This window comes from Musca domestica, unplaced genomic scaffold (assembly GCF_030504385.1).
Source record: "Musca domestica strain aabys unplaced genomic scaffold, Musca_domestica.polishedcontigs.V.1.1 10, whole genome shotgun sequence".
Lineage (NCBI taxonomy): Eukaryota > Metazoa > Arthropoda > Insecta > Diptera > Muscidae > Musca > Musca domestica.
Genome location: NW_026712115.1, coordinates 5603337 through 5625168, shown reverse-complemented (window position 1 = coordinate 5625168; position 21832 = coordinate 5603337). Strand labels below are relative to the sequence as shown.

Here is a 21832-nt window from a genome sequence, read left to right as displayed (position 1 = left end):
ATTTTTGCCTCTTTGGAAATTTCAACTCGCGGACAAAATGCCCACCTCGGATGGGAGAGAAAACAAAATTTACATTCGTTTGAATGTACATACTCCATTCAACATTGTAGTTTTCATTCGTAATTTTCAGTCTTCCCAAAATTTTGTAAAATTTTATTAAATTTTTCTATTTTGAATTTTTAATTGTCGAAGTTTATTTTTTGGATAAATGCTCTCATTTGTTAGGGATGGCACACATTTCATCTTAGTTCTGAGAGTGATTTAAATGGAACAAAGAACAAAAATCTTTGCTCGCTCAGCAAATTAATGGTTAATTAATGGTCGAAAAAAATTAATTTATTTTTTCAATTTCTTGTACGTTGCAGTTTAGAGTTCATTATTCAAAACAAAAAAAAAATAATAATAATAATTAATAAATAAATAAAAAAAAATTTTTATTCATCATTTTGAATTCCCTAAAATAGATTGACAATTCATTGAACAGCAGCTTTTTTGATGCGCTTGCATGTATTATTTTACCACGCATGGTACAAGCAAAAAGATTTACATTTGGTCTGTTCCACAACTGCAAGAAGGTAAACGTTTTTACTACCTTAACCGATTCTTCCTCTATGATATCGAAGAAAACTAGTAGATTTTTGCAGGTACTGGAACAGAGCAATTATTGCAATTCTGGAATAGAATAGCATGAATATGTACAAATCAAGGCCCATTGCCTTAAAAACAGCTGTTTTACTTCTTTGAACTGTCAAAATTTCTTCTGAAACGGATAATAATTCGCCTTTTTTATCTTTTTTGTGGCCAATTTGTAAACATCTACGAGAAAAAAAAAACAAAGTAAAGCATACGAAACAAGGCACACGAGCATAGTATTAAAATTATACAGAAGGCAAGACGTTTCAATGAACATATTTTGGCAAATTGTGCTCCTTTTTGACCTTGCGTCTTCGTACTTTGGAATGGAGGAAAAATCGGATTTGCAGTCAAGCAGTCAGAATAGAATTAGGTGTGTCTGGTTACCGTAAAATTTTTAACAACTGTTACTTTTAACACAAAAGTTCTGCAAAAGAGAGTTATTCTTTCACTGAGTGTTTGCAAATTCTTCCTGGACAAATTTCTTCTTGCAATCATTTGCAAGAATCATTTAATCATTCTTCTCCTTCCGAAGAACATATAAAACATATTTATTTTATTTATTTTTATTATTTTATTTGTGTGTACTTCACTTCTTTTTATTCCTTCGTTTTTCATAAATCAGCTGAGAATAAAAGAGAATAAAACTCTCAGAAAGAAACTACTAGACAATTACTTCAGGAAAATGACCAGGCAGGCCTATTGTATAATGACAGCTTGTCATTTTTTCGGCGAATTCCAAATATAAACAAATGTATTTTGACAAAGTGGGTGAAATCAGGTGGGCTAATCGGACGACCTATTTAATGGGCCTTGGTAAAAATTTTTCACAGAAAACGCACAGAACTAAAAAAAATTAAATTCGTTTGGTACATGGTAGAAATACCAGGTAACAACATAGGCGAAAATTACAACAAAGCAACTTTTGTCGGAACTTGATATGTCGAAATTGTAAGCAAGACGAATTTACTTGACATATAAAATTTGAGGCAAATTGTTTTACACCAATCAGAAAATTTCATTTTGATGCATTGAATTATTTTTATTTACATTTAAAAAATATATATTTTACAAGGAAATTTTGTGAAAAAGTCGAAGACTCGAAATAAGACAAGAAACCAAGAAACAACCACCAAAATGAGGATAATTTACAAAGGCTGCTGCTCCAAACAATGAATTTTGCCGTGGAATTCTAAAAATGTAGATTCCTTCAACACATCAAATCCTCAAATTTTAAAGAAAATTACCGGCTCTTAAATCGTGGATATTTGAAGAACATTCCGGGTCTCAGTCGTGGCTATATCTCGAAAGCATATTTGCGGATCTCAAATGGTGGATTTGTTGATTTATTTCAGACCTAATTTTTTTTATTTTTGAAATGAGACCAATTGTTTATCTTGAAGTCCTAAAGGAATCGTCCATCAATAAAAGTCCAAGTTTTAAGGAGCTTCAGTCGGAGCTTCGACAGAAATATATAATCAGAATTTGATCACTTATTTATGTTTTCTTTATTTAAAGGACGTATTATAATTGTTTATCTCGAAGTCCTAAAGGAATCGTCCATCAATAAAAATCCAAGTTTTAAGAAAAAAAAGTTCAGTTGGAGCTTCGACAGAAATATATACTCAGAATTTGGCCACTTATTTATCTTTACTTTATTTCAGGGACGTATCATAAAGATTAAATAATTTCACTAAATCTAGTGTTATTACTTTGAAGAGAACTGGGAATTATATCACATTTTATGAGAATAGTCATTATTAAATATTTTGTAGGATAGGTACCAGATATATTGTTCAAATATGAACTGATGAAGATATTATGAAAGAACATAGACTATTGTCTGGGTGATTCATTTACCCTTTGAGGGATAGAGAAGAAATCTAAGATTTGGTGAATAGTAGGAAATAGAAATATGTATGAACTAGAAGTGTATGTTAAGGAAGGTATTGATCTTTCCTTGTTCTACAAAGGTATTGGTCTTTGCTTGTACTCGCTTACAAACTATACAATACCTCATATTTGGGTTGTTTTTAACTTTTCCAACATTTTCAATTTTAATAATTGTTCAGGTTTCTTTCTCATTTTATGTATCTTGCGAATTCATATTACAACAATTTGTTTGACATATCAAGTTGCCTACAGCTGGCCTGATAGGGCTACCTTTTGGTAGTTATGAACCACTTTGATTTCTGCTTTGTAATTTTATTCGATACCATAAATCAGGGCTAGGCAGAAAATTCAAAATTATATATTTTTATATCTGTTTTCATATTTTTTAAAGATTTTTCGAGACATGGATTTCTTAAAGAAGAGCACTCGATACGTGGATTTCTTAAAGAATATTTTTTGAAGAGTCTTCGGGATGTGGATTGTTAAGAATATTATTTGAAAAGCCTTCAAGACGTAAAATTTTAAAAAACATTAGCCGATGGGATGTTTAGAACCTTTCTCATTCATTATCGATATTAAACTAATTTTTTTTGGGGAGAACGAACATTTATTTCTAACGGTGTATTCATAAAAATATCCGGCAGCAACTTCCTCATCGACTTCTTGAATAAAGCTAAATATTCTATCAAAACAACTTTGACAGAAATTTCAAAACAATTTATTTATTACAAGTGTGTTGGTGAACACACAGACATCCCATGGGATACCCTTTGTCTACCCCTGCATACACATCATGGTAGAAGAATATAGGTAGACGCGTCGACACAGCTGCTGGGACAATGAACTGTCAAACCAATTTTGGAATTGAAAATGTTGAATGAAAAGTTATTTAAATTTGTAAAAATTGTTGAAAACGCGAATTATAATAGCCTCCGAATGACGTAGTATAAGAAAACATATAAAATTCTACATATATTTGAAAAAACATTTACATTTTTTTGACATATCAATGCTCCCAAGCGTTGATGCATCTACCTGTATTCTTCTGCCATGATGCACATACAAAAAATATTTGGTCTGTTTCAGATCTGTTTTTACTACGATAAACGATTTTCCCTTTATGATATCGAAAAAAATCGCAAAATTAGTAGATTTTTGCAGGTTCTGGAACAGCCCTATTGTATTCAGGTTATTGCTATGTCTTAGCTTGAAAATTATTGTACCACTCTTTAAATGACTTTTAGTTGGCTACAACAGGCAACTCGTGTCACCTCTGTGAAGGCGCTTTTAGATGAAATTTTACAATATATATGTAAAACATGTGCATGTCAAATACATGTTGTGTGGCCAGCTAGTTAATTCTGTTAAATATGTAATGGCAACACTGACAATACCGCCGGTAACTATTTAATTTGATCGGCATAGATTCTTAATCACACGTCGAGATTTTCGTTGTCGGTGCTGCGTTCTTTTCCTTTTCTAATACAGTGAAATTGCATTTAACATCAATTTGTGACTTTTATTTTCTTTTTTAAGTTTATAAGTTGAATTGAAATGGCCACAAGAACAAATACAATACAGCACAATTCAAGTGGCAGTTCCAAATCTTCATCTCTGAAGGAGATTTGCAATCGTGCGTTGACAGCAAAATCAGAGTGGCTAGATAAGGTATGCGAGAAAGGGCTGATGACAAAATGTTGAAGGGGGATGAGGGTCCAACGTGAATTATTTTAACAAGTTGAATGTTTAATTAAGCTGTTAATTAGGTCGATATTTATATTAACAAAAGCATCAAGGCGACAAATGAAAACTGAACACTTCTATATAAAATAAAGTAAAACTATTTAATTTCTTATTTTCAGGATGAATTCTTAGATGTTATTTACTGGTCCCGCCAAGTCCTTGGTATTATTTTAGGCATTGTTTGGGGTATTGTTCCACTGAAAGGCTTTCTGGGACTTGTTCTGTAAGTTTTAAGATATAAAAGTCAAATACGTTCATGAAATAAAAGTATTTTTCATTGCAGATTTGCTGGTATAAGTTGTGGCCTAGTTTATGTTTATGCCATACATTTCCAATCAATCGACGAAGAGGCCTATGGCGGCGCTTGGGAATTGATTAAAGAAGGCTTTATGACATCATTTGCGGGATTTTTGGTAACATGGATTATTTTCTACACCGGATTACACTACGATTCCATAATGGAAGCGAAAGGACTTTGAGACATCTGAATATTTACTTTATAGACGAAAATTTGTAGTTAATTAAATTGTTTAGTTACTCATTTATAAAAGTCAAGCCAAACCGATTCGTTCCATGTCATTGGCAAATTTGTGTGTGTTCGAAAGCAATATGTTATATATAAATGTAAACTTGAAAATATTTATAAACTCGGGTTTTTGAATGCATGGTGCTTAGCCAAGATTCAGCCAAAAAGCCTTGCTTTGTTATGATTTAATGATTCCTTTTGTGTAATGAATACATATTTCCCTTGTTCAAGTCATTTTGAATACAAACTTTTTTCTGTGAAAAAGAATAAAGCCAATCGATTACCAAAACAAAAATAAATACATTTCTTTAAAGTTTCTTCTTACAAATTTCAAAATTTTGTATTTATAATTAAAACTTACGAGGGATACAATTTGTTACAGTAGAAAATAAGGTTTATGACTAATGTTCCATGGCAACATCTGAACCGCCTCCTCCATTGGTCGTTGCTCCATTTTGTTCTAGGACAAAATTATCGGGAATTTGACCACTTTGTAATATCTGTGATAGTCTCTCAACCTCAGCTAGGGAACTGGCGCGTTTGATTGCCTCTCTAATGCGTCGAATATCTTCTGGGTTGGCAAATCGTCCGCCACCAGCTTTAGCAGCAGATCCATCAGCCAATGCAGCAGCAGCTGCGCTCTGTTTTGATTTCTTCGCCACTTCCTTCAGTAGTTCTTTTCCCTGTTTTGAACGGAAAAATTCAATAGCGGCCTTACGATCTTTTTGCTTAATTTTTCTGAAGTCCAAGAGTCTTAAATGTGGAAACTTGTATGCCATATATTCTCTGTAGTACGGTTTCGTAGAGACGGGGTTCATAAGAAGACAAATTGTTTCTAAATGCTGGAGCTGAGTTAGGGGTTCCAAGTCACCCAATTCTTGCAGGTTGTTGCCACTCAATATTAGGGAATTTAGGTTAGGCACACATTCATGTAAGTCATCACCTATCCGAAGAATGCGATTGTTGTTGAGAAGTAAACACTTCAGACGTGATAAATAAGGCAATCCGTCTAATTTCCTGAGATCGTTGTCGGATAAGTCTATGGTGTCAAACTGGTCTAGCGTTGCGCCCAAATTTTCTATTTGTGGTATTTTGTATCCACGCAAATCTAGTTCCCGCTCCCGGCAGGGATTGATGAATTGCATAGATTGATTTATTAATTCAGGCGTTAATTTTACCATCTTAGTTAAACTTTTGATAATCAATATGAAAATGATATTTTATCCTAAAACAGCGTTTGTCGTACTCTTCTTCTTACGATGAATAAACGTCGAGTACTGATGATTGATAACAAAGTATGACCGGTAGTAATGTCAATTTCTTTCTGTGAAAAATCGCTACAATTCTTTTATACACTGGAATAGCACATTTATACAGGTAACATCAAGTGTCTTGTTGAAAACAATTATGGAAAATAAAACAAAGGTTGTTCCAAAAACAAAATGTAAAAGAGAAAAATACAATATACGCTTCAATCAATTAGATTTAACTTACCAACTCTATTCCTAGTTACTAAGGAAACAAATAAAAATAATTTAGACTATACCCTCATATCATGATTAAGGAAATTATCTCGATTTAGGTGCTCAATCATCTCAATTTTACGAAGATTTACCATACAAATTAAAATCAACTCAAAACTAGCATTTGTTTTAAATCCAATATTAAATCGAAATATTTTGAATATATTTTGAAAATGGGCAACAGTGTTCGTGTATCGTTAACTTAATTTTAAAATAGCAGTAAACAGAAACAAACGAATACAAACGCAAGCTTTGGAATAAGTAAAAACCTGTTTAAAAATAAATAATATTGATGCAGAAGCGAGAGAAAATGTTGCTAGAGTTTAATATATATTGTAAACTATATAGTTGATAAAAATTTGCCTGCACATTCTTCACAGGAAACGAAACAAACTCCTAAACTCTGCAGACATTCTTATACTTCGGGTGGTCATATTTAGTTTTTTTATTATAATCAAGATTTTCATCAATTTATTCTTCAGATCCGAGTATATTGTTAAATATTATTTGTTGACATTCCTGTCGATCGAATCATTGGCAAAAAATTTGAGTTAAAGCATCAATTCTTTCCATTTTTAAATTTCAAACAATTATTTTTGCGAATTTTTTAGAAAACAAAAAGTGTGTGCGTATACGTATTAAAATAATCTAAACACGTGTGGTTTCAACGTTTGATTTGGAAATATAAGTTGTGTTCCAGTACTTTTTTAGTAGTAAAACTAGCAGAAGAGAGAACAGTTCGAAATGTCATTCTCATTTAGGTTTGTTCAAAAAATAAGGGAACGGAAAATTAGCAGAAATGCGATAAAATGTCAAAATTCAAAATTCCAAAAGTAAACAGCCTAAATCGGACTGGTGAAACCTTACTGAAAAGGGCGCCAACATTTAAAAAATGAGTATTGAAGACGATAAGTTAAAATTAATAATTTATAATAATAATTAATAATCTGATTCCTCATTCAGCCAGTCCTCTTCACTGCTGGAATCATCCAAAAGTGAATACATCAGTTGCTCCATATTTTCTCTTTTTGTTTTATTGCACGACAAATATTAGTTTTCCTTTAGTTTTCAAGTTGATCATTTCTTTATTGAAACGTATCAATACATTTTTCAACCTTGTCAGCCCTGCCAATTAAATGTCAAATTCACAATTTGCACATTTCTGCTCGGCCAAATTCATGTAGCTAAAACAAGCAGAAATGTGCACCACTCAGCGCCATTTTTTTCTCGAGAGAGCTGCAAGTTTTGCTAGTTTTTGGAGTACGGGAACGCGTTGTAGCAGAATTAGTGCTAATTAGTACTAATTTGCAGGATCTGGAACACAACTATAGTTGATTTAAAATGACTAGTCTAAATGGGCTGTAACACAACCATGGTAGAAGAATACAGGTAGATGCATCAGAGCTTGGGAAAAATGATATGCCAAAAATTTTGTTTTTGTTTCTTCAAAAATAAGTAGATTTTTATATGATTTCTTATACGACACAAATCGTGGGTTGTTATGATATTCATTTTTCAACCATTTTTACAACATTCAATAATTTTTCATTCAAAATATTAAATTCCAAATTTGGTTTGACAGATCATTGTCCTACCAGCTGTGTCCATGTGACTACCTGTATTCTTCTACCATGAACACAACGTTATTTTCATGGTAAAACAGTACATGTAGAGGCATCAACACTTTGAAAAATTGATGTCAAAATTTTTTAAATGTTTTTTTTTTTTTTTTTTTTTTTCAAAATTAAGTAGATTTGCACATGTTTTCCTATACGACGCCAATTGGAGGTCATTATAATATGCTTTTACAAATTTAAATAAGTTTTCATTCAACATTATCCGTTCTATAATTGGTTTGACAGTTCTTTGTCCCAGCAGTTGTGTCGATGCGACTACCTTTATTCTTCTACCATGGTTCTTCTTCATTTTAGACATATGTTACAATACAACGTTGGATGTTGATCTTAAAAAAAATTCAATTTGTATATATTGTTGAAAAACGCGTATTTTAATAATCTCCGAATGACGTCGTACAAAACATATAAAAATCTACTTATATTTGAAAAGAAATTTAATTTTTTTGACATATCAATGTTCGCAAGCATTGATGCATCTACCTGTATACTTCTAACATGGATCTTACTCAGTAATTTTTTCCAGTAACTCAGGAATAGCATTCTTTTTCCGCTTTATCTGGCGTTTACACAATACAAATTGTCTTTAATCAGAACTTATGGTACAATAAAAAGGTAAGGTAGAGCCATCAGCTGATTACAATTTTTTTCTAAGTGTGCCCGACTTCTGCCAATTTTGTGTATGTATTATTGTTTTGAAAAATGAAAACAAAATATTTTCAAAACCAATGATTGGAAGACACGTACATCGCGGCTCGCGTATTAAAGCTATTATCCAGTTTAGCCGTGAAATTGAAAGACTGAACAGTTTGGATCATATTTTTGAGAAAAAATCCAAACATTTCATTTATTTATCACGATATTTATTTTATTTTAAAATTGAGGGAAAATATGAAAAAACTAGAAAAATGAAACTAGAAAAATGCAACTCTGTTTCATAGTTTTTTAAGTTTTATAGTGTCAAATGCAACTGCTGGCTTTGTTTTTTTTAATTTTTTTACAAAATGTTTATATTGGGGAAAACCCGCGAAACTAGAATAGAATTTTGGGGGGTTTCCACAGTATTAAATCTAAAATAGTAGGACAATACAGCTATTTTCCAAAATTGTAAAATGTGCTGCCCATTAACGTCGAAAATATGCATTTATTTTGCAGTCGAATTTAAAATATTTTCAAATTGTTGTATTTTTTATTCAAAACAGCCGAATTTCAAAAATTTTCAAATTGTGGAATTTTTTATTCAAAACAATACACAGAATAAGGGTACTAAAAGAAAAAAATGTATTTAGGGGGTAGCTTTGTTCTACCTTTTGTAATTATGCCATGATATGTACTAAATAAGATGTATTTTACAAGCTCAATAGTGGAATTCTCTAACTCATTTTTTGAGTTACTGACAAAATAAAATTAAAATGCTTTTAATTTCGGTAATTAACGAAGTTTGTCGGCAAGTTAGCGACGATATCAACATAGACGCTAAAACCAACCGATAGATACCATGTTGTCAACCTTAACATCTTTTTATACCCTCCACCATAGTATGGAGCATGGTAGAAGAGATAGGTAGACGCATCGACACAGCTGCTGGGACAATGAACTGTCAAACCAATTTTGGAATTGAAAATGTTGAATGATAAATTATTTAAATTTGTAAAAATTGTTGAAATACGCGAATTATAATAACCTCCGAATGACATTTGAAAATCTACTTATATTTGACATATCAATACTCCCAAGCGTTGATGCATCTACCTGTATTCTTCTGCCACGGTATAGAGGGTATATTAGGTTTGTCGTTCCGATGGTAACACCTCGAAACTACGAAAAAAGGACAGATATTCTTAATCAGCATAAAATTCTATGTCGATTTAGCGATGTCGTCCGTCTATCCGTCTGTGGAAATCACTCTAGCTTCCGAACAAAATGAAGTATATTGATAAAATTTTACTCAAATGTATATAATGTCTGCAGGACTTTTGGTTTTGGTATATATAGAATTGTCCATATTCGACGGACCCATCTGGCAACGCTATAACTTTTGACAGAGATGTCACATCGCTTAATGACATACCGCGTTTGAAGCGTCCGTCCAAGCAGATTTTTACCATGAACCAATACACGCAACGCGAAATAGTTGAAATTTACATTCAACAGAAGAAGTCAATTGTGAAAACTCTACGTGCTTTTAAAACATTAAAAAACGTGAGAAGTGCGCCTTCTAAGAACACCATTAAGCGTTTATACGAAAAATTTTCGACTGGTAAGGCTCTTTCTAATCCGAAGAGGCCATATAAAAGTCGACCAAGGCGATCGGCCAAGAATATCACTGCCGTACGAGCCAGTGTTGAGAGGTCCCCAAGAACATCCCAAAAACGCCGTTCTCAGCAGTTGGGCATGGCTCGGTCCACTTTACAACGGATTATTCGCATTGATTTGCATTTGTTCCCGTACAAAATTCAATTGACGCAAAGAATGTTGCCTGCGGACAAGCCTCGTCGATTGGAATGGGCCCAAAGAGTCATGGGTACGTCGAATATGGGCAACCCTGTATATATAGTTTGATGATTTTAGCGACATTATTCACCGGAATTGTTTCAAATTTAGTATTTGATGTTCGTAATGGATACTACAGCGTATGATAAAAAATAGTCTGTGCAGGTCCACGTCATCGTATAGCCCCCATATAATGGTACCTCCCGATATTTGGTATTTTGATGATTTTACCGATATTATTCACCGGAATTGCTTTAAATTTGGTATTTGAAGTTGGTAATGGATACACAGCCTTTGACAGAAAATTGTATGTGCAGATCCACGTTTTGGTGTAGCCCCATATAATAATATCTCCCTATATTCGATATTTTGATGATGCAGGTCCATGTCGTCGTATAGACCCTAATATAACGGCTACATTTGGTATTTTTAAGATTTTAACAGAAATTGTAGCGGATTTTATTTTTTTGAAAATTACCAAATTCGTTCCAAGTGGTGGAGGGTATTCAAAGTTCGGCCCGGCCGAACTTATAGATTTTTTACTTGTTATTTTTCAAACTTGTAATATTTGTGTTGCTTCCTTTCTTTTAATTCTTTTAATGGCGGATAAATTGTTTGTTTGAACAAATCAGCTGATTAGTTACAAGCTTCTGCAGTATTACCGTCTGTTTGCTTTTCGCATTCTCCTTGCAAAAGAGAATAAAACTACCTTACTCTCTGAGAAAGATGTTGCTGGACAATTCCTGCAGGAAAAGTAACCAGACACATCTATTGTTTTTGAAAATATTTTCAGAAGTCGAACACCCTAAGAGAAAAAAATTGTAATCAGCTGGTATCTCTACCTCACCTTTTCTTTGTACCCATGGCTCAATAAGAAAAATAGACTTTTTAAACATGCAACAATTGGTTTTGTTTATTAACCATTTTTCACAAAAATATTATGTTGCGGAAAACTACAAAACTTGAATGGAATATTGGGGTTTCTCAACAAAATTGAATCCAAGATAGTAGAACAAGATTGTTTTATACTAAAATTATACATTTTGATACCCGTTTACGTTGAAAATATGCATTTCTGTTGTCTCTAAATTTCAAATAAAAATAAATTATTTTCTTTTTTCAAAACAATACACACACATATACAAACTGTGTATATGTTTTGACAGAATAGGGGCACCAACAGAAAAAAATTGTATTTGGGGGGTAACATTGTTCTACCGTCTGCAATTATGCCATGATAGTACCATGCTTATAACATATTTCGATATTCCTATTATATTTTGAGGGATATTAATTCATTTTTACATCATTTTTTATCTTGCATTTATTTTAATGTGATATAATCGGTACATCGGATCTCATGACCATGATTTTAAATAGCTTGCATTGTCTGTAATATTCATATCAAGCTTGATTGCTCTATTTCGTGGTGATAATTCAGAAAAGGGCTCTATCTCTTAATTTGAACAGGAGGATTTTTGACAAAAAATCTATTAAACTTGTGCAACTTCAAAGTAAAATTTGGATGTTTCACAAGAAAAGAACCAGAAAAATTACTATTTGGATGGAACTATTTCCAAATAATTATACTGGGAACTTAACGCCGTTTAATATAAAGTTATTAATTACTTTTTTCTCGGATCACCAGAAGATTGTATTCCACATGTCTGTAGAGGGCGCATTGAGACAAATTTACAGAGTCTGTTATATCGAGACTGAAGTGTAAATGAGAGGTAAAATGCCCTTATCTTGTCCGTCCACCTCCTTGGCAGACAATTTCATCCAGTTTGGTCATCCAAACATTAAGCCAACTTAATGAAAGTAGGTTGACGAGAACAACAGTGAGATCAAGAAGGCCAAGCGCGGTATGGAGGGGTATATTAAGTTCGTAATTCCGTTCGTAATTAGGAAGCTAAACTTTTCTGCAGGCGGATCAGGTTCGAAGATGGGCTTTATCGGTCCACTATATCGCATAGCTAGCTACATTTTTAATGGAATTGTCTAAAAATCAATACTAGAAGTTCTATCTAAGTTCTTTCTTGTTCCTCGTAGAGTGGATTGATGATATGATCAGTAGCAGAATGAGCAACTGACACAAGGGTAAAAGATCCATCTAGAGATCGATTACCACAAATCGGTGTTCTGTCTCCTTTAGTATGGCTTTAGGTACTCAAGGATCTGCAACAAATTTCAACCAGCGGGCGGCTTAATAGCATTTCGTTTGGTGCCACTTGTTAGAAAAATCATCTCACAAGAGAAGCATTGATAAAGTTTAAAGAAGTGTATCTCTAATGATCACAGGTGTATTTTGGAGCTGGACTAGATAACCTACTTAACTCTAAGAATATTTTAAGAGGAACATGCAGTCAGATGCGCCCTGAAACTCAGAAAACTTGAACAATGGCGAAGCCAGTTCTTTGGACATTCTGCTATTTAGGGCTTGTGCAACACATAAAAGACCGGACAAGCCCAGCGATTATATATCACAACGGCTGAACTTCAAGCCACTAGACATCCACATACTTGATAGGGACATCTGGATCCGCAACAATTCATCTATACACGGTATGGCTATCTATACCGATGGTTCAAAGATGGAAAATGAAACGGGAGCAGGGATCTTTTTCTGAAACATAGAAAAATTGACAATACATATTTCCAAGTCAATTGAAGATTTCAACAAAACTGGCTAAGTGAATGGGAATGTAGTTTCTGTTAGAACAGTTCTGACACTCTCTGAGTGCCACTGTCCAACACTGTTCGGACTGATACATTGCCTTATGGTGGAGCAAATTATACACGGCTGTCTTCATTTCCCGACACAAAAACCAGCAGCCATTCTTCAGTTAATTAGAAGACTAAAGTTAAATTCAAAGATTACAAAATTAATTTTCCTTTCTATTTCCCCTCTTTCGTTCGCTTTTTTCTTCCTAATTTTAGGATAGTAATTGCCTCGAGATAACTACGCACCCTTTAACCACGCCTAATCTATATATTATTTCATATAAAACAAAACTGTTTAATTAAAAAAGTGATTCCAGAAATATATTGCTTCAAATTGTAAGCAGCAACCCAACAAAAGGTTGTCTGGGAATTTCACCACAGCAACTGAAGTTGGCCGTTTTGACTGCCGGTTGCCACTGTAATGCGATTGGGTGAGTCAAAGACACTCAAACCGCCTAATTTTGCCCAAACAAAAAAACTACATTTCGTTTTTATTTTTCATTTATTCAGTTTTATTTGCATGTAGTTGTTTATTGTTTCTTTCGTGAATGTTATATAATGAGGGTTAACTTAAAAATATAAAAAAGTCTTAAATAATTTACAGAAATATATTTGTAATATATATAAAAATATGGTGTGTGTGTGTGTGGGATACAGAGTTGTTTGGATGGGGTTGTTATTGAATTAGGGGTTTCATAGACGAAATTATATTATATAGAAAATAAATGTAATGTATAACTTTTCAGTTTTTTCTGCTTTAATTTGTTACTTAATGCTGTAAGATGGTTCGTTTTTAATAGATTTTTATTATTTGATTAAATAAGTTAAAAATATAAAAATATTTTACATTGAAATACTTCATTTATTTATTCACTCTTACTGTTTACTTAATAAACTAATTATTAAGACGCCATTTAGTAAAAACAATAATAAAACTTTCAATTGCACAAAATTTTGATTGTAAAAAAGAACAAAAACTAAAAAATAAGATGACAATGGGATGGGAAGTTTCCTTGGCTTTGTGTTCAAAAATGCTAATGTTTTTCTTTTGAAGTTGTTTGCTTATTACTTAAATGCTAAATATAAACTTTTTTATTAATATTATTTTTTATTATATTTATTTTGCTCATAAATCAACGACATCCTCTTTGGTATATTGAGTATCCCTAAAAGTTTGCCGTATAGAGGAGGATCGTTGTGGTCCTTCAACTAATGTCTCCTAAAATAGATTTTAATGTAAAAAACACATTTTAGACATATTAAATTACTATAAAAAAATTAAAAACAAATGTATATTACCAACATTTAATATGACATAGTGATGAACATGCAATTTCTTTGCTGTGATAATTTGTTAATTGTAAAAAAGTAAATAAAAATACGACAAGAGAACATACACACAAACATAAGGTGAATCACAAAATAAAACAGTCAACAGTAGTTAAATATTTATATAGTATACAATGAACGTTTAACAAAATCATAAGGAAGACAAAAACTTTAAATTATATTTTCGTATATTTAGGTTTACAACAATAATGTAAATAAAAATAGCAAATGTTTTGTAATTAAGGGATGAATGATATAGAAATATTATTAACAAATCGTTACGTTACAAGAAGAAGAACACAATAAAATTAAGATATGTTATATTGGGCGAAGAAGGGCATCAATTAGCGGGCAAGAGAAATTTCTTCTTTTAAGCATAAAAAAGGACAACCCAAGAACCCACATTTATATTTTTATCACTGTGGTTTAGGTAGAATGTTTTTGTTTGTTTTTCGTTTAGTTTTCACTGAGACAAGACAATTTTGGTATTCGTGTTGGATTTTTGAATGAATAATTAACAATTTATGTAAACCAAGACCATTCATTAGTTAATGGAACAAGTGTAGGAAATACATAATTACGATATATAAACCAATTCTTAAATGCATATCGCGACATTACCTACTTTAAAACAAAAAATCACACGCACACAAATATAACAGCACATAATGGTCAGGACATCACAGGAGGAGATAAGTGTGTATGAGTATAAAGCAATTGCAATGAATTCTTGTGTAGCATTAAAAAAGCATGTTATTAATGCACACATACAGGCAAACATAAACATTGTTTGTCCAAAATTTTCAATGAGTTCAGCATGAAAGATTTGAAAGGTTTGATGGAAATGAGGCATCGAAAAGTATCAAACCTCAAAAAGTGACGACATTTCTTTGCCGGCAATGCGTTTAAATCCAATGCTTGTTTCATTACTTTCTTCTTGTGACGTTGATGTTGCGGTACGACTGTTGCGTATATTTAGTATTTCATTTGTTCCATTCTCACTGATTAGACTTTTGCTTAACATCTCCTTGATTTCATTATTAAACGATGTTGTGTTAACAATTTTCGTTGTAACTTCATTCGTGGAAGTTGATGACATCGAAGATGTTATGATCGACGACGAAACTCCTGTTGCGGAGTTGGTGCTAGTTATCGAGGACGATGAATTTCGATTGATTTTATTTATGGCCGATGATGAGGATGACGTTAGTAACGAACGTGGTAATACTTGTGGTTTAAGGGGTAGATCTATGCAAATGTGCAATAAGTTACAATACAAAATCGTTGTTTCATCACACGCAGTTGGTTCGAGGGGGGTTGGGTTGGGATTTCAAACATAAAAAGGGAAGAAAAATAAATTTTATTGAAGTAAAAAAATTAAATAAAATTAAAAATTAGAAGAAAAATATATTTTAAACAAAACATTGTTGCCAATAGTAATTCTAGTTTATTATTCGCTGGTTTGTAATACACAAACAACCATAAGTTAGGCCCTAACACCTCACGTAAGATTTAAAGTAATTATTACTTTCGGTACCTTACTGCATCTGCGAACATATTTTTTTCTACCAAACAGAACCATTGTATAATATCCCTTAAGGAGAATCTTCATCTACGGAAAATAAAGTAATTATATATTGTTGAGAACAAATATATAGAAAAAGTAAGACACATTTTACTTATAGTTTTAAGGGTAATTTCATTCTGAGTTACTGCCCCTCTCTCTTCAATATTCAGACAGGATAAGATAATCACAATTTATCAACCTGAAATAGTCTGAACCATGGAAAAAAATATGAGAAGATGCAATGAAGGTCAAAGGACAAGATATTGTTAAAATAGAAGCATACTTTTCATCGGTTTAAGTATAATTTCTTTTGGAGCCATTGTCCCTTCATAATCTGAATCGACCTGAACCGAAAGGGGATTAGACCAACAAAATACTTGCAGATACCACACGAATTCTAATTTAAGTTCGAACGGAAAAGACAAAACAAAACGTAAAGAAGGCCAAAGAGCAAAATATTATAAAATTAGAATCTAATAATGTGTGATAAAAATGCAACAAAATCAAGATATGCTCTTTCAAAATTGAACTTTCTAACAAGTGACGAACGAAGTATTCAACCGCAGAACTGCAAATGAAGGCAGGTTATGTTATAGATATACAAGACTTTTGTCAAATTGATCAGCATCAAATCGGCCCAATTTGCTAAATTTGGAATAAATGTCGTTATAGGAGTCCAATAGGTCAGCGAGTTCTAAGGATCTTAAATACGCATCGACTATAAGAAATAATACCCGTATGCTATTCCGGTGGAAGGCATCAAAACAAATTTGGCCAGACATTTCCGTGCATAGTATAGCAGTATATTTAGTAAGAATGAAATCAACGTTACGGAAAACGTATTCCGTAAATAAAGTGAATGAAACAATTGAACGCCTATTATGTCACTATCTTACTCTATCAAGGGAGATACTACGAGCTATATGTGAACATTCGAGCCAGGATCTCAGTGTGCATTTAGGCACATATCTAAAACTGGCCAAAAGGTCTACATTGGCTCTGTGGCCGGAATCAAAAAACGAAAATCAAATCAACATTATTTTTCTTCTTCTCTTCTTCTTTTACTCTCTACAAAACATACACCTCTCATTCTCCCTCAACTTACTTTCTATTCTTCCTCCTTTCTTTTCTTTTTACACAGGAGGATCACAATGAGTCCAAATGTCTCAAATTTAAATAGTAACAACACATCCTTATAATGAATAAATACCGCATTTAATTATAGAAAATTCAGTCGAATAAGTCACTTTTCATTACACCCATCTGGTTTAGATGCTTTGGTTTTTGTGTTCAAGAACATCCATTGGGGAAAAATGTTTCGAAAAACAACTTTGAGTAAATGATATTGAAATTCGCAGGCAATTTTCAAAAAACTCATATATGTGAGGCATTCATTTTTTTTGTTTAAATATACATGTATATGTAAGAAAACAATAATAATTTAATTATTATTTTCTATAATTATTATTGTATTTACAAAACAAAAAGAATTAACGTGTATTTATACTTGATAATGTTTAACTAAAATATATTTTGACGACATTACAGATATACATTAAAAAATAATACTCAATGAATTACTGAGGCAACATTTAAATTAGAAACAAGGAATTCAAAAGGAACTTGTTGGTAAGATATTAAAAGTGCATACATTATGTTCAAATTCTATTTTTAAAGAGTTTCTATATTCTTTAACATTTAAGATTAGAAATAAACTACAAGTTTCAAAAATTTTAAATTACCTAAACGATTTAGACCAGCAGCAAGTTCCCGTACAGATTTCTTTTCCAAGCCAGCAGCTAAAAATAATAAATAAAATGTTAAAATTATAAATGAAGTAGTTAATAAAAGAGAAAGGCCAATGTACATTATATTTCATTATATTTATATGCAGGGTGAGATAAAAACAAAGTCAAACGCCATAATTTTTATTTTTTTAAATTTTATTGAATGAAAGAAAGAAATGTCGGAAAAAGCATCAACTTTTAGAATAAGTTTAGATTTGTTCGAATTGGTCACCTTTGGCACGAATTATAGACTTCAAATGGCCAATGAAACCGTCACACGCTGCCCGAATGTTGCTCTGCGGTATTTTGGCCCATTCCCAGCGAAGCGCTTGCTTAAGGTGATTGACACTTTGGTATTTTTTTAGATTTTCAAAATACTCCAGACTCAATAGTCCAACGGATTGGTATCCGGAGGTTTTGGTGGCCACTGTGCGCTGAAAATGAAGCGAGGAACCTCATTTTGTAACCATTCTTGGGTGGCGTGTGCTGAGCCCTCTTGGAATGTCCAAGGTCTGCGGCTAAAATGTTTGCGTGCCCAAGGCTTTAATACACTCTCCAGAATATTTTCGCGATAATATTCGGCATTTATTCCGATTAATTCGAGCGGAGAGCGAGCATTGGCTATTATGGCAGCCCAAATCAACACCATGGCCGACGCTTGAGTTCCGGTGGCCAACCGAAGGTGCACATTTTCTGCTGACCTCTTTGGCAAGTAAACACGATCATTTTGTTTGTTTACAAACTGCTGGACAACGAATGTCTTCTCATTAGAGAAAACCAAATTCGGCAGTTCACCACTTTCGGCCAAGCGAAGCTACTGTTTAGCTCTTTTGAATCTATTTCCTTTCTGTTGCGGTGTAAGTTCTTGCACTTTTTGGAATTTCAATGGCTTTACCCCGAACTCATTTTTCAATATTTGCCGAATGGAATATTGCGATATGTTCATCTCACGACTCCTTGGAACTAACCACTTCCAAAGACCTTTTCAGGGCATGACTAAGAGGCATTGCTAAAACAAATAAATTTTGCCAAAGGTATTTCTGAGCTGTATTTGATATATTACCCTGAATTTCTTTGATATATATAAATGCATATTACGGCTATCTAAGACTAAAATATCCAATCGGATTAAAAATATACATGAGCTACATCTAAATCTAAACCGATTTCCACCAAATTTGGTCGTATGTGACAAATTCCTTCCTATTTGGACTAATCTTCTATATATATAAATGTAAGTTGTGTTAGTTACTACGCTTATAACTTAAGAACCGCTGGATTAATTTTAACGATTCACACAAATTCGGAGTTGTCTACTCTCCGAAAAGGATAATATCCAAAAAAATCGCGTAAAAATGTAATATATTAACATTTTCATTTTGACTTTTCAAATGTACAATAGTAATGTTTTATTTTGCATGATTTTTTTCCATTTTGACTTACTTTTTTCTAATGTACATTTGTAGTGTTTTTTTATATTTTATTTTTGAATTCGAATATTTATACCAATTTATTTAATTGACTTGATTTCTTGAGAACTGAAATTGATGGCGGGTTACATGGAAGTGTAGTAGCGAATTATGTGGTGGCGAAACGGAATAGATGATATCGAAATAATTTAACGCGGTCACACCAAAGTTAAAAGATAATTACTTTTTCTAAATCGCTGAAAAATCATGAAAAAGAGATCTCATTGCAAAAATCAAAAAAAAAACATTTTCAATGGAATCGAATTTTAAAGTAATAGTACATTCTATTGTCAAACTTTGTAAGGAAGGATCTTAAAACATTTGCTGTAAAAAATCAGCGAAAAAGTTGAAGACTTTTTCAATTTGTTATTCTTTTTAAAAGAAAGTTGTGTTAGTTACTACGCTTATAACTTAAGAACCGCTGAACTGATTTAAATGATTCATACAAATTCGAAATTGTCTCCTATCCGAAAAGGATAATACCCAAAAAAATCGCGTACAAATGTGATATATCAAAATTTTCATTTTGACTTTTGAAATGTACAATAGTAATGTTTTATTTTGCATGATTTTTTCCATTTTGACTTACTTTTTTTCTAATGTACATTTGTAGTGTTTTTTATATTTTATAGCTGAACCCGGTGCGCTTCGCTACCCCTTTTGATTTTATATGCATTCAAAATTTTATTTACGAATATATGTTGGTTAAAAAAAAAGTTAAAAATTAAAAAATAATTTTGCACTACTTTAATGCGTAAATAACCAAAACCATTAGAAAAGCAGTAACATGACATACATACACGAAGGGTTTGTCTTTCGGATTTATTTATTTCATAGCAAATACCAAGCGTGCAGTAAACTGCAATCTTTTGAAGTTGAGTGGCATTTCTATTGCAATTAGTGAATTCGAGATAGCAACATACTTCGCCGTAATAAGCGTATTTCAAATCAATTGTTGTGTTGTTTTTAGTGTTAGCCAAAGGCGCTGTGGGTCAATGGTTCTTATTAAAATCAAATCCCAATCTGATCCGATTTAAATATAATTTAAAAAAAAAATACTTCTACACCAAACTCCGCCACACCTTTCATATTTCATTGAAATTGGTGCGTCAGATATGTGAAATCGGCCGATAATATATATATGGGAGCTATATCCAAATCTTAACTAATTTCCAATTAATTTGTCACATTTATTATTGTAACCAAATTCCGCCACACATTCTGAATTTCATTGGTATCGGTCATATATATCATGTTTGGTACATAACATATATGAAATCGGCCGAAATATATATGTTAGCTATATCCAAACCTCAACTGATTTCAATATAATTTGGCAATTTTTTCAAATTACTGCTCATTTGACTGGAAAATTTTGCTACGATATTTACCATACTAAAAATTAATTTGATCCCTTACATGGGGATAAGATTGATATATACTTTTAAATGGATTTGTATAGCACATCCACACATTTGAAGCCCACGGTTTAAAAATTGAAGACCACGGCTTAAATATGGGTACAGGTATTTTAAAACACTTTTAATCGACCAGTACGGGAACACTTATATCAGTCATATCTGTGAATAATTATGCTTTGACAAATATGCATAATAGACAAAAACTACGGGCCGGCAACGCGGACCGGGCCAGCTAGTATTACATATTTGTTACACAATAAAAGGGAAATCGGACGAAACCATATCTAAATTTTGACCGATTATTTCCATTTTAAATAGGGTTCGTCCTTGGGCCAAACAAATGATTTGTGCAAAATTTTATCTCGAAGGGGCAATTGACACGACGTGTACTTTGTTTACAAAAATACATGGACTCAGAATGTGATTCTATGCAGATCATATAAAGGAACTATGAGTCTATCTTGCTTCCTTCCCAAAGACATAATACCCTGACCATAGTGTGGCGTAGGGCCTTTTCGTGTTAATTTGTACCAAATTTCACTTTGAACCCAATATATCATAAGGGATCAGTTATCTCGGTAATAGGCCTCAAATGTAAAGTCAAGTGAGACAAAGGTTATAGAAATTGCGACAAAAAATTGCTTTGTTCTTTTAGACAAGACGAGACGTGCATGAGAAAAAGAGAAGGTTCGGAGAAATTTTTCGATTATTAAAAGATATTGTTGTATTTGTCTTGTGCATTCGGGTCGTATGCGTGTGAATAAGCGACCTTTTTTATCACCTGGAATGTGGTTTCAGAAATATCGATTAACTGGTATCTGAATGATCGGTTCTTGTGTACTTTTATATATTTGTAATATCCCTTTTATACACTAAGCGATTGATGAATGCGAAGCTAAACAGCATTCTAACTGATATATTTTTTTCGCATTCACTGTCGTATCTTAGAACAGAAACTGGACCTAATCCTCTTTTAAAAATATCGCAACTCACCTGTTGCTTTGCCACCAATGTTATTGGCTGTGCCATTTCCAAATGGCACACTTTCCATTTCTGTAAATTAAACAAAAAGTGATTTTATATGGGCAAA

General features: G+C 32.6%; 3 protein-coding genes and 1 long non-coding RNA gene across 12 annotated transcripts in view; 2 read left to right on the top strand and 2 right to left on the bottom strand.

Moving 5' to 3' along the window:
• The first annotated feature begins 1336 nt into the window (after positions 1 to 1336).
• On the top strand, positions 1337 to 2129 carry LOC109612254 (uncharacterized). The gene is made up of 2 exons (XR_002194422.2): positions 1337 to 1584; positions 1709 to 2129. It is a non-coding gene; the product is annotated as an uncharacterized LOC109612254 (long non-coding RNA).
• A 1812-nt stretch (positions 2130 to 3941) lies between these two features.
• LOC101900374 (GEL complex subunit OPTI) lies at positions 3942 to 5094 on the top strand. The gene is made up of 3 exons (XM_005181808.4): positions 3942 to 4194; positions 4389 to 4492; positions 4553 to 5094. Exons 1-3 carry the CDS (start codon positions 4081 to 4083, stop codon positions 4746 to 4748), a joined length of 414 nt encoding a protein of 137 aa, XP_005181865.1. The 5' UTR covers positions 3942 to 4080; the 3' UTR covers positions 4749 to 5094.
• Positions 5095 to 5109: 15 nt separating this feature from the next.
• LOC101887734 (probable U2 small nuclear ribonucleoprotein A') lies at positions 5110 to 6059 on the bottom strand. Its single transcript, XM_005181821.4, has one exon. The coding sequence runs from the start codon at positions 5974 to 5976 to the stop codon at positions 5197 to 5199; it is 780 nt and encodes a 259-aa protein (XP_005181878.1). The 5' UTR covers positions 5977 to 6059; the 3' UTR covers positions 5110 to 5196.
• Positions 6060 to 13652: 7593 nt separating this feature from the next.
• The window catches only part of LOC101900723 (F-actin-uncapping protein LRRC16A), a 133511-nt gene continuing 125331 nt past the window's right edge, over positions 13653 to 21832 (bottom strand). For 5 of the 9 annotated variants that reach the window (XM_059125715.1, XM_005181813.4, XM_005181810.4 and 2 more), the window contains 4 exons: positions 21736 to 21795; positions 17808 to 17864; positions 15367 to 15746; positions 13653 to 14388 (listed from right to left, as the gene is read on the bottom strand). In XM_059125715.1, the coding sequence (XP_058981698.1) occupies positions 14296 to 14388; positions 15367 to 15746; positions 17808 to 17864; positions 21736 to 21795 (590 nt within the window). In that variant the 3' untranslated portion in view covers positions 13653 to 14295. Of the gene's footprint in view, positions 14389 to 15119; positions 15747 to 17807; positions 17865 to 21735; positions 21796 to 21832 lie in introns of all 9 variants that reach the window. The other 4 variants (XR_009342817.1, XR_009342818.1, XR_009342819.1 and 1 more) reach the window with 4 other exon arrangements.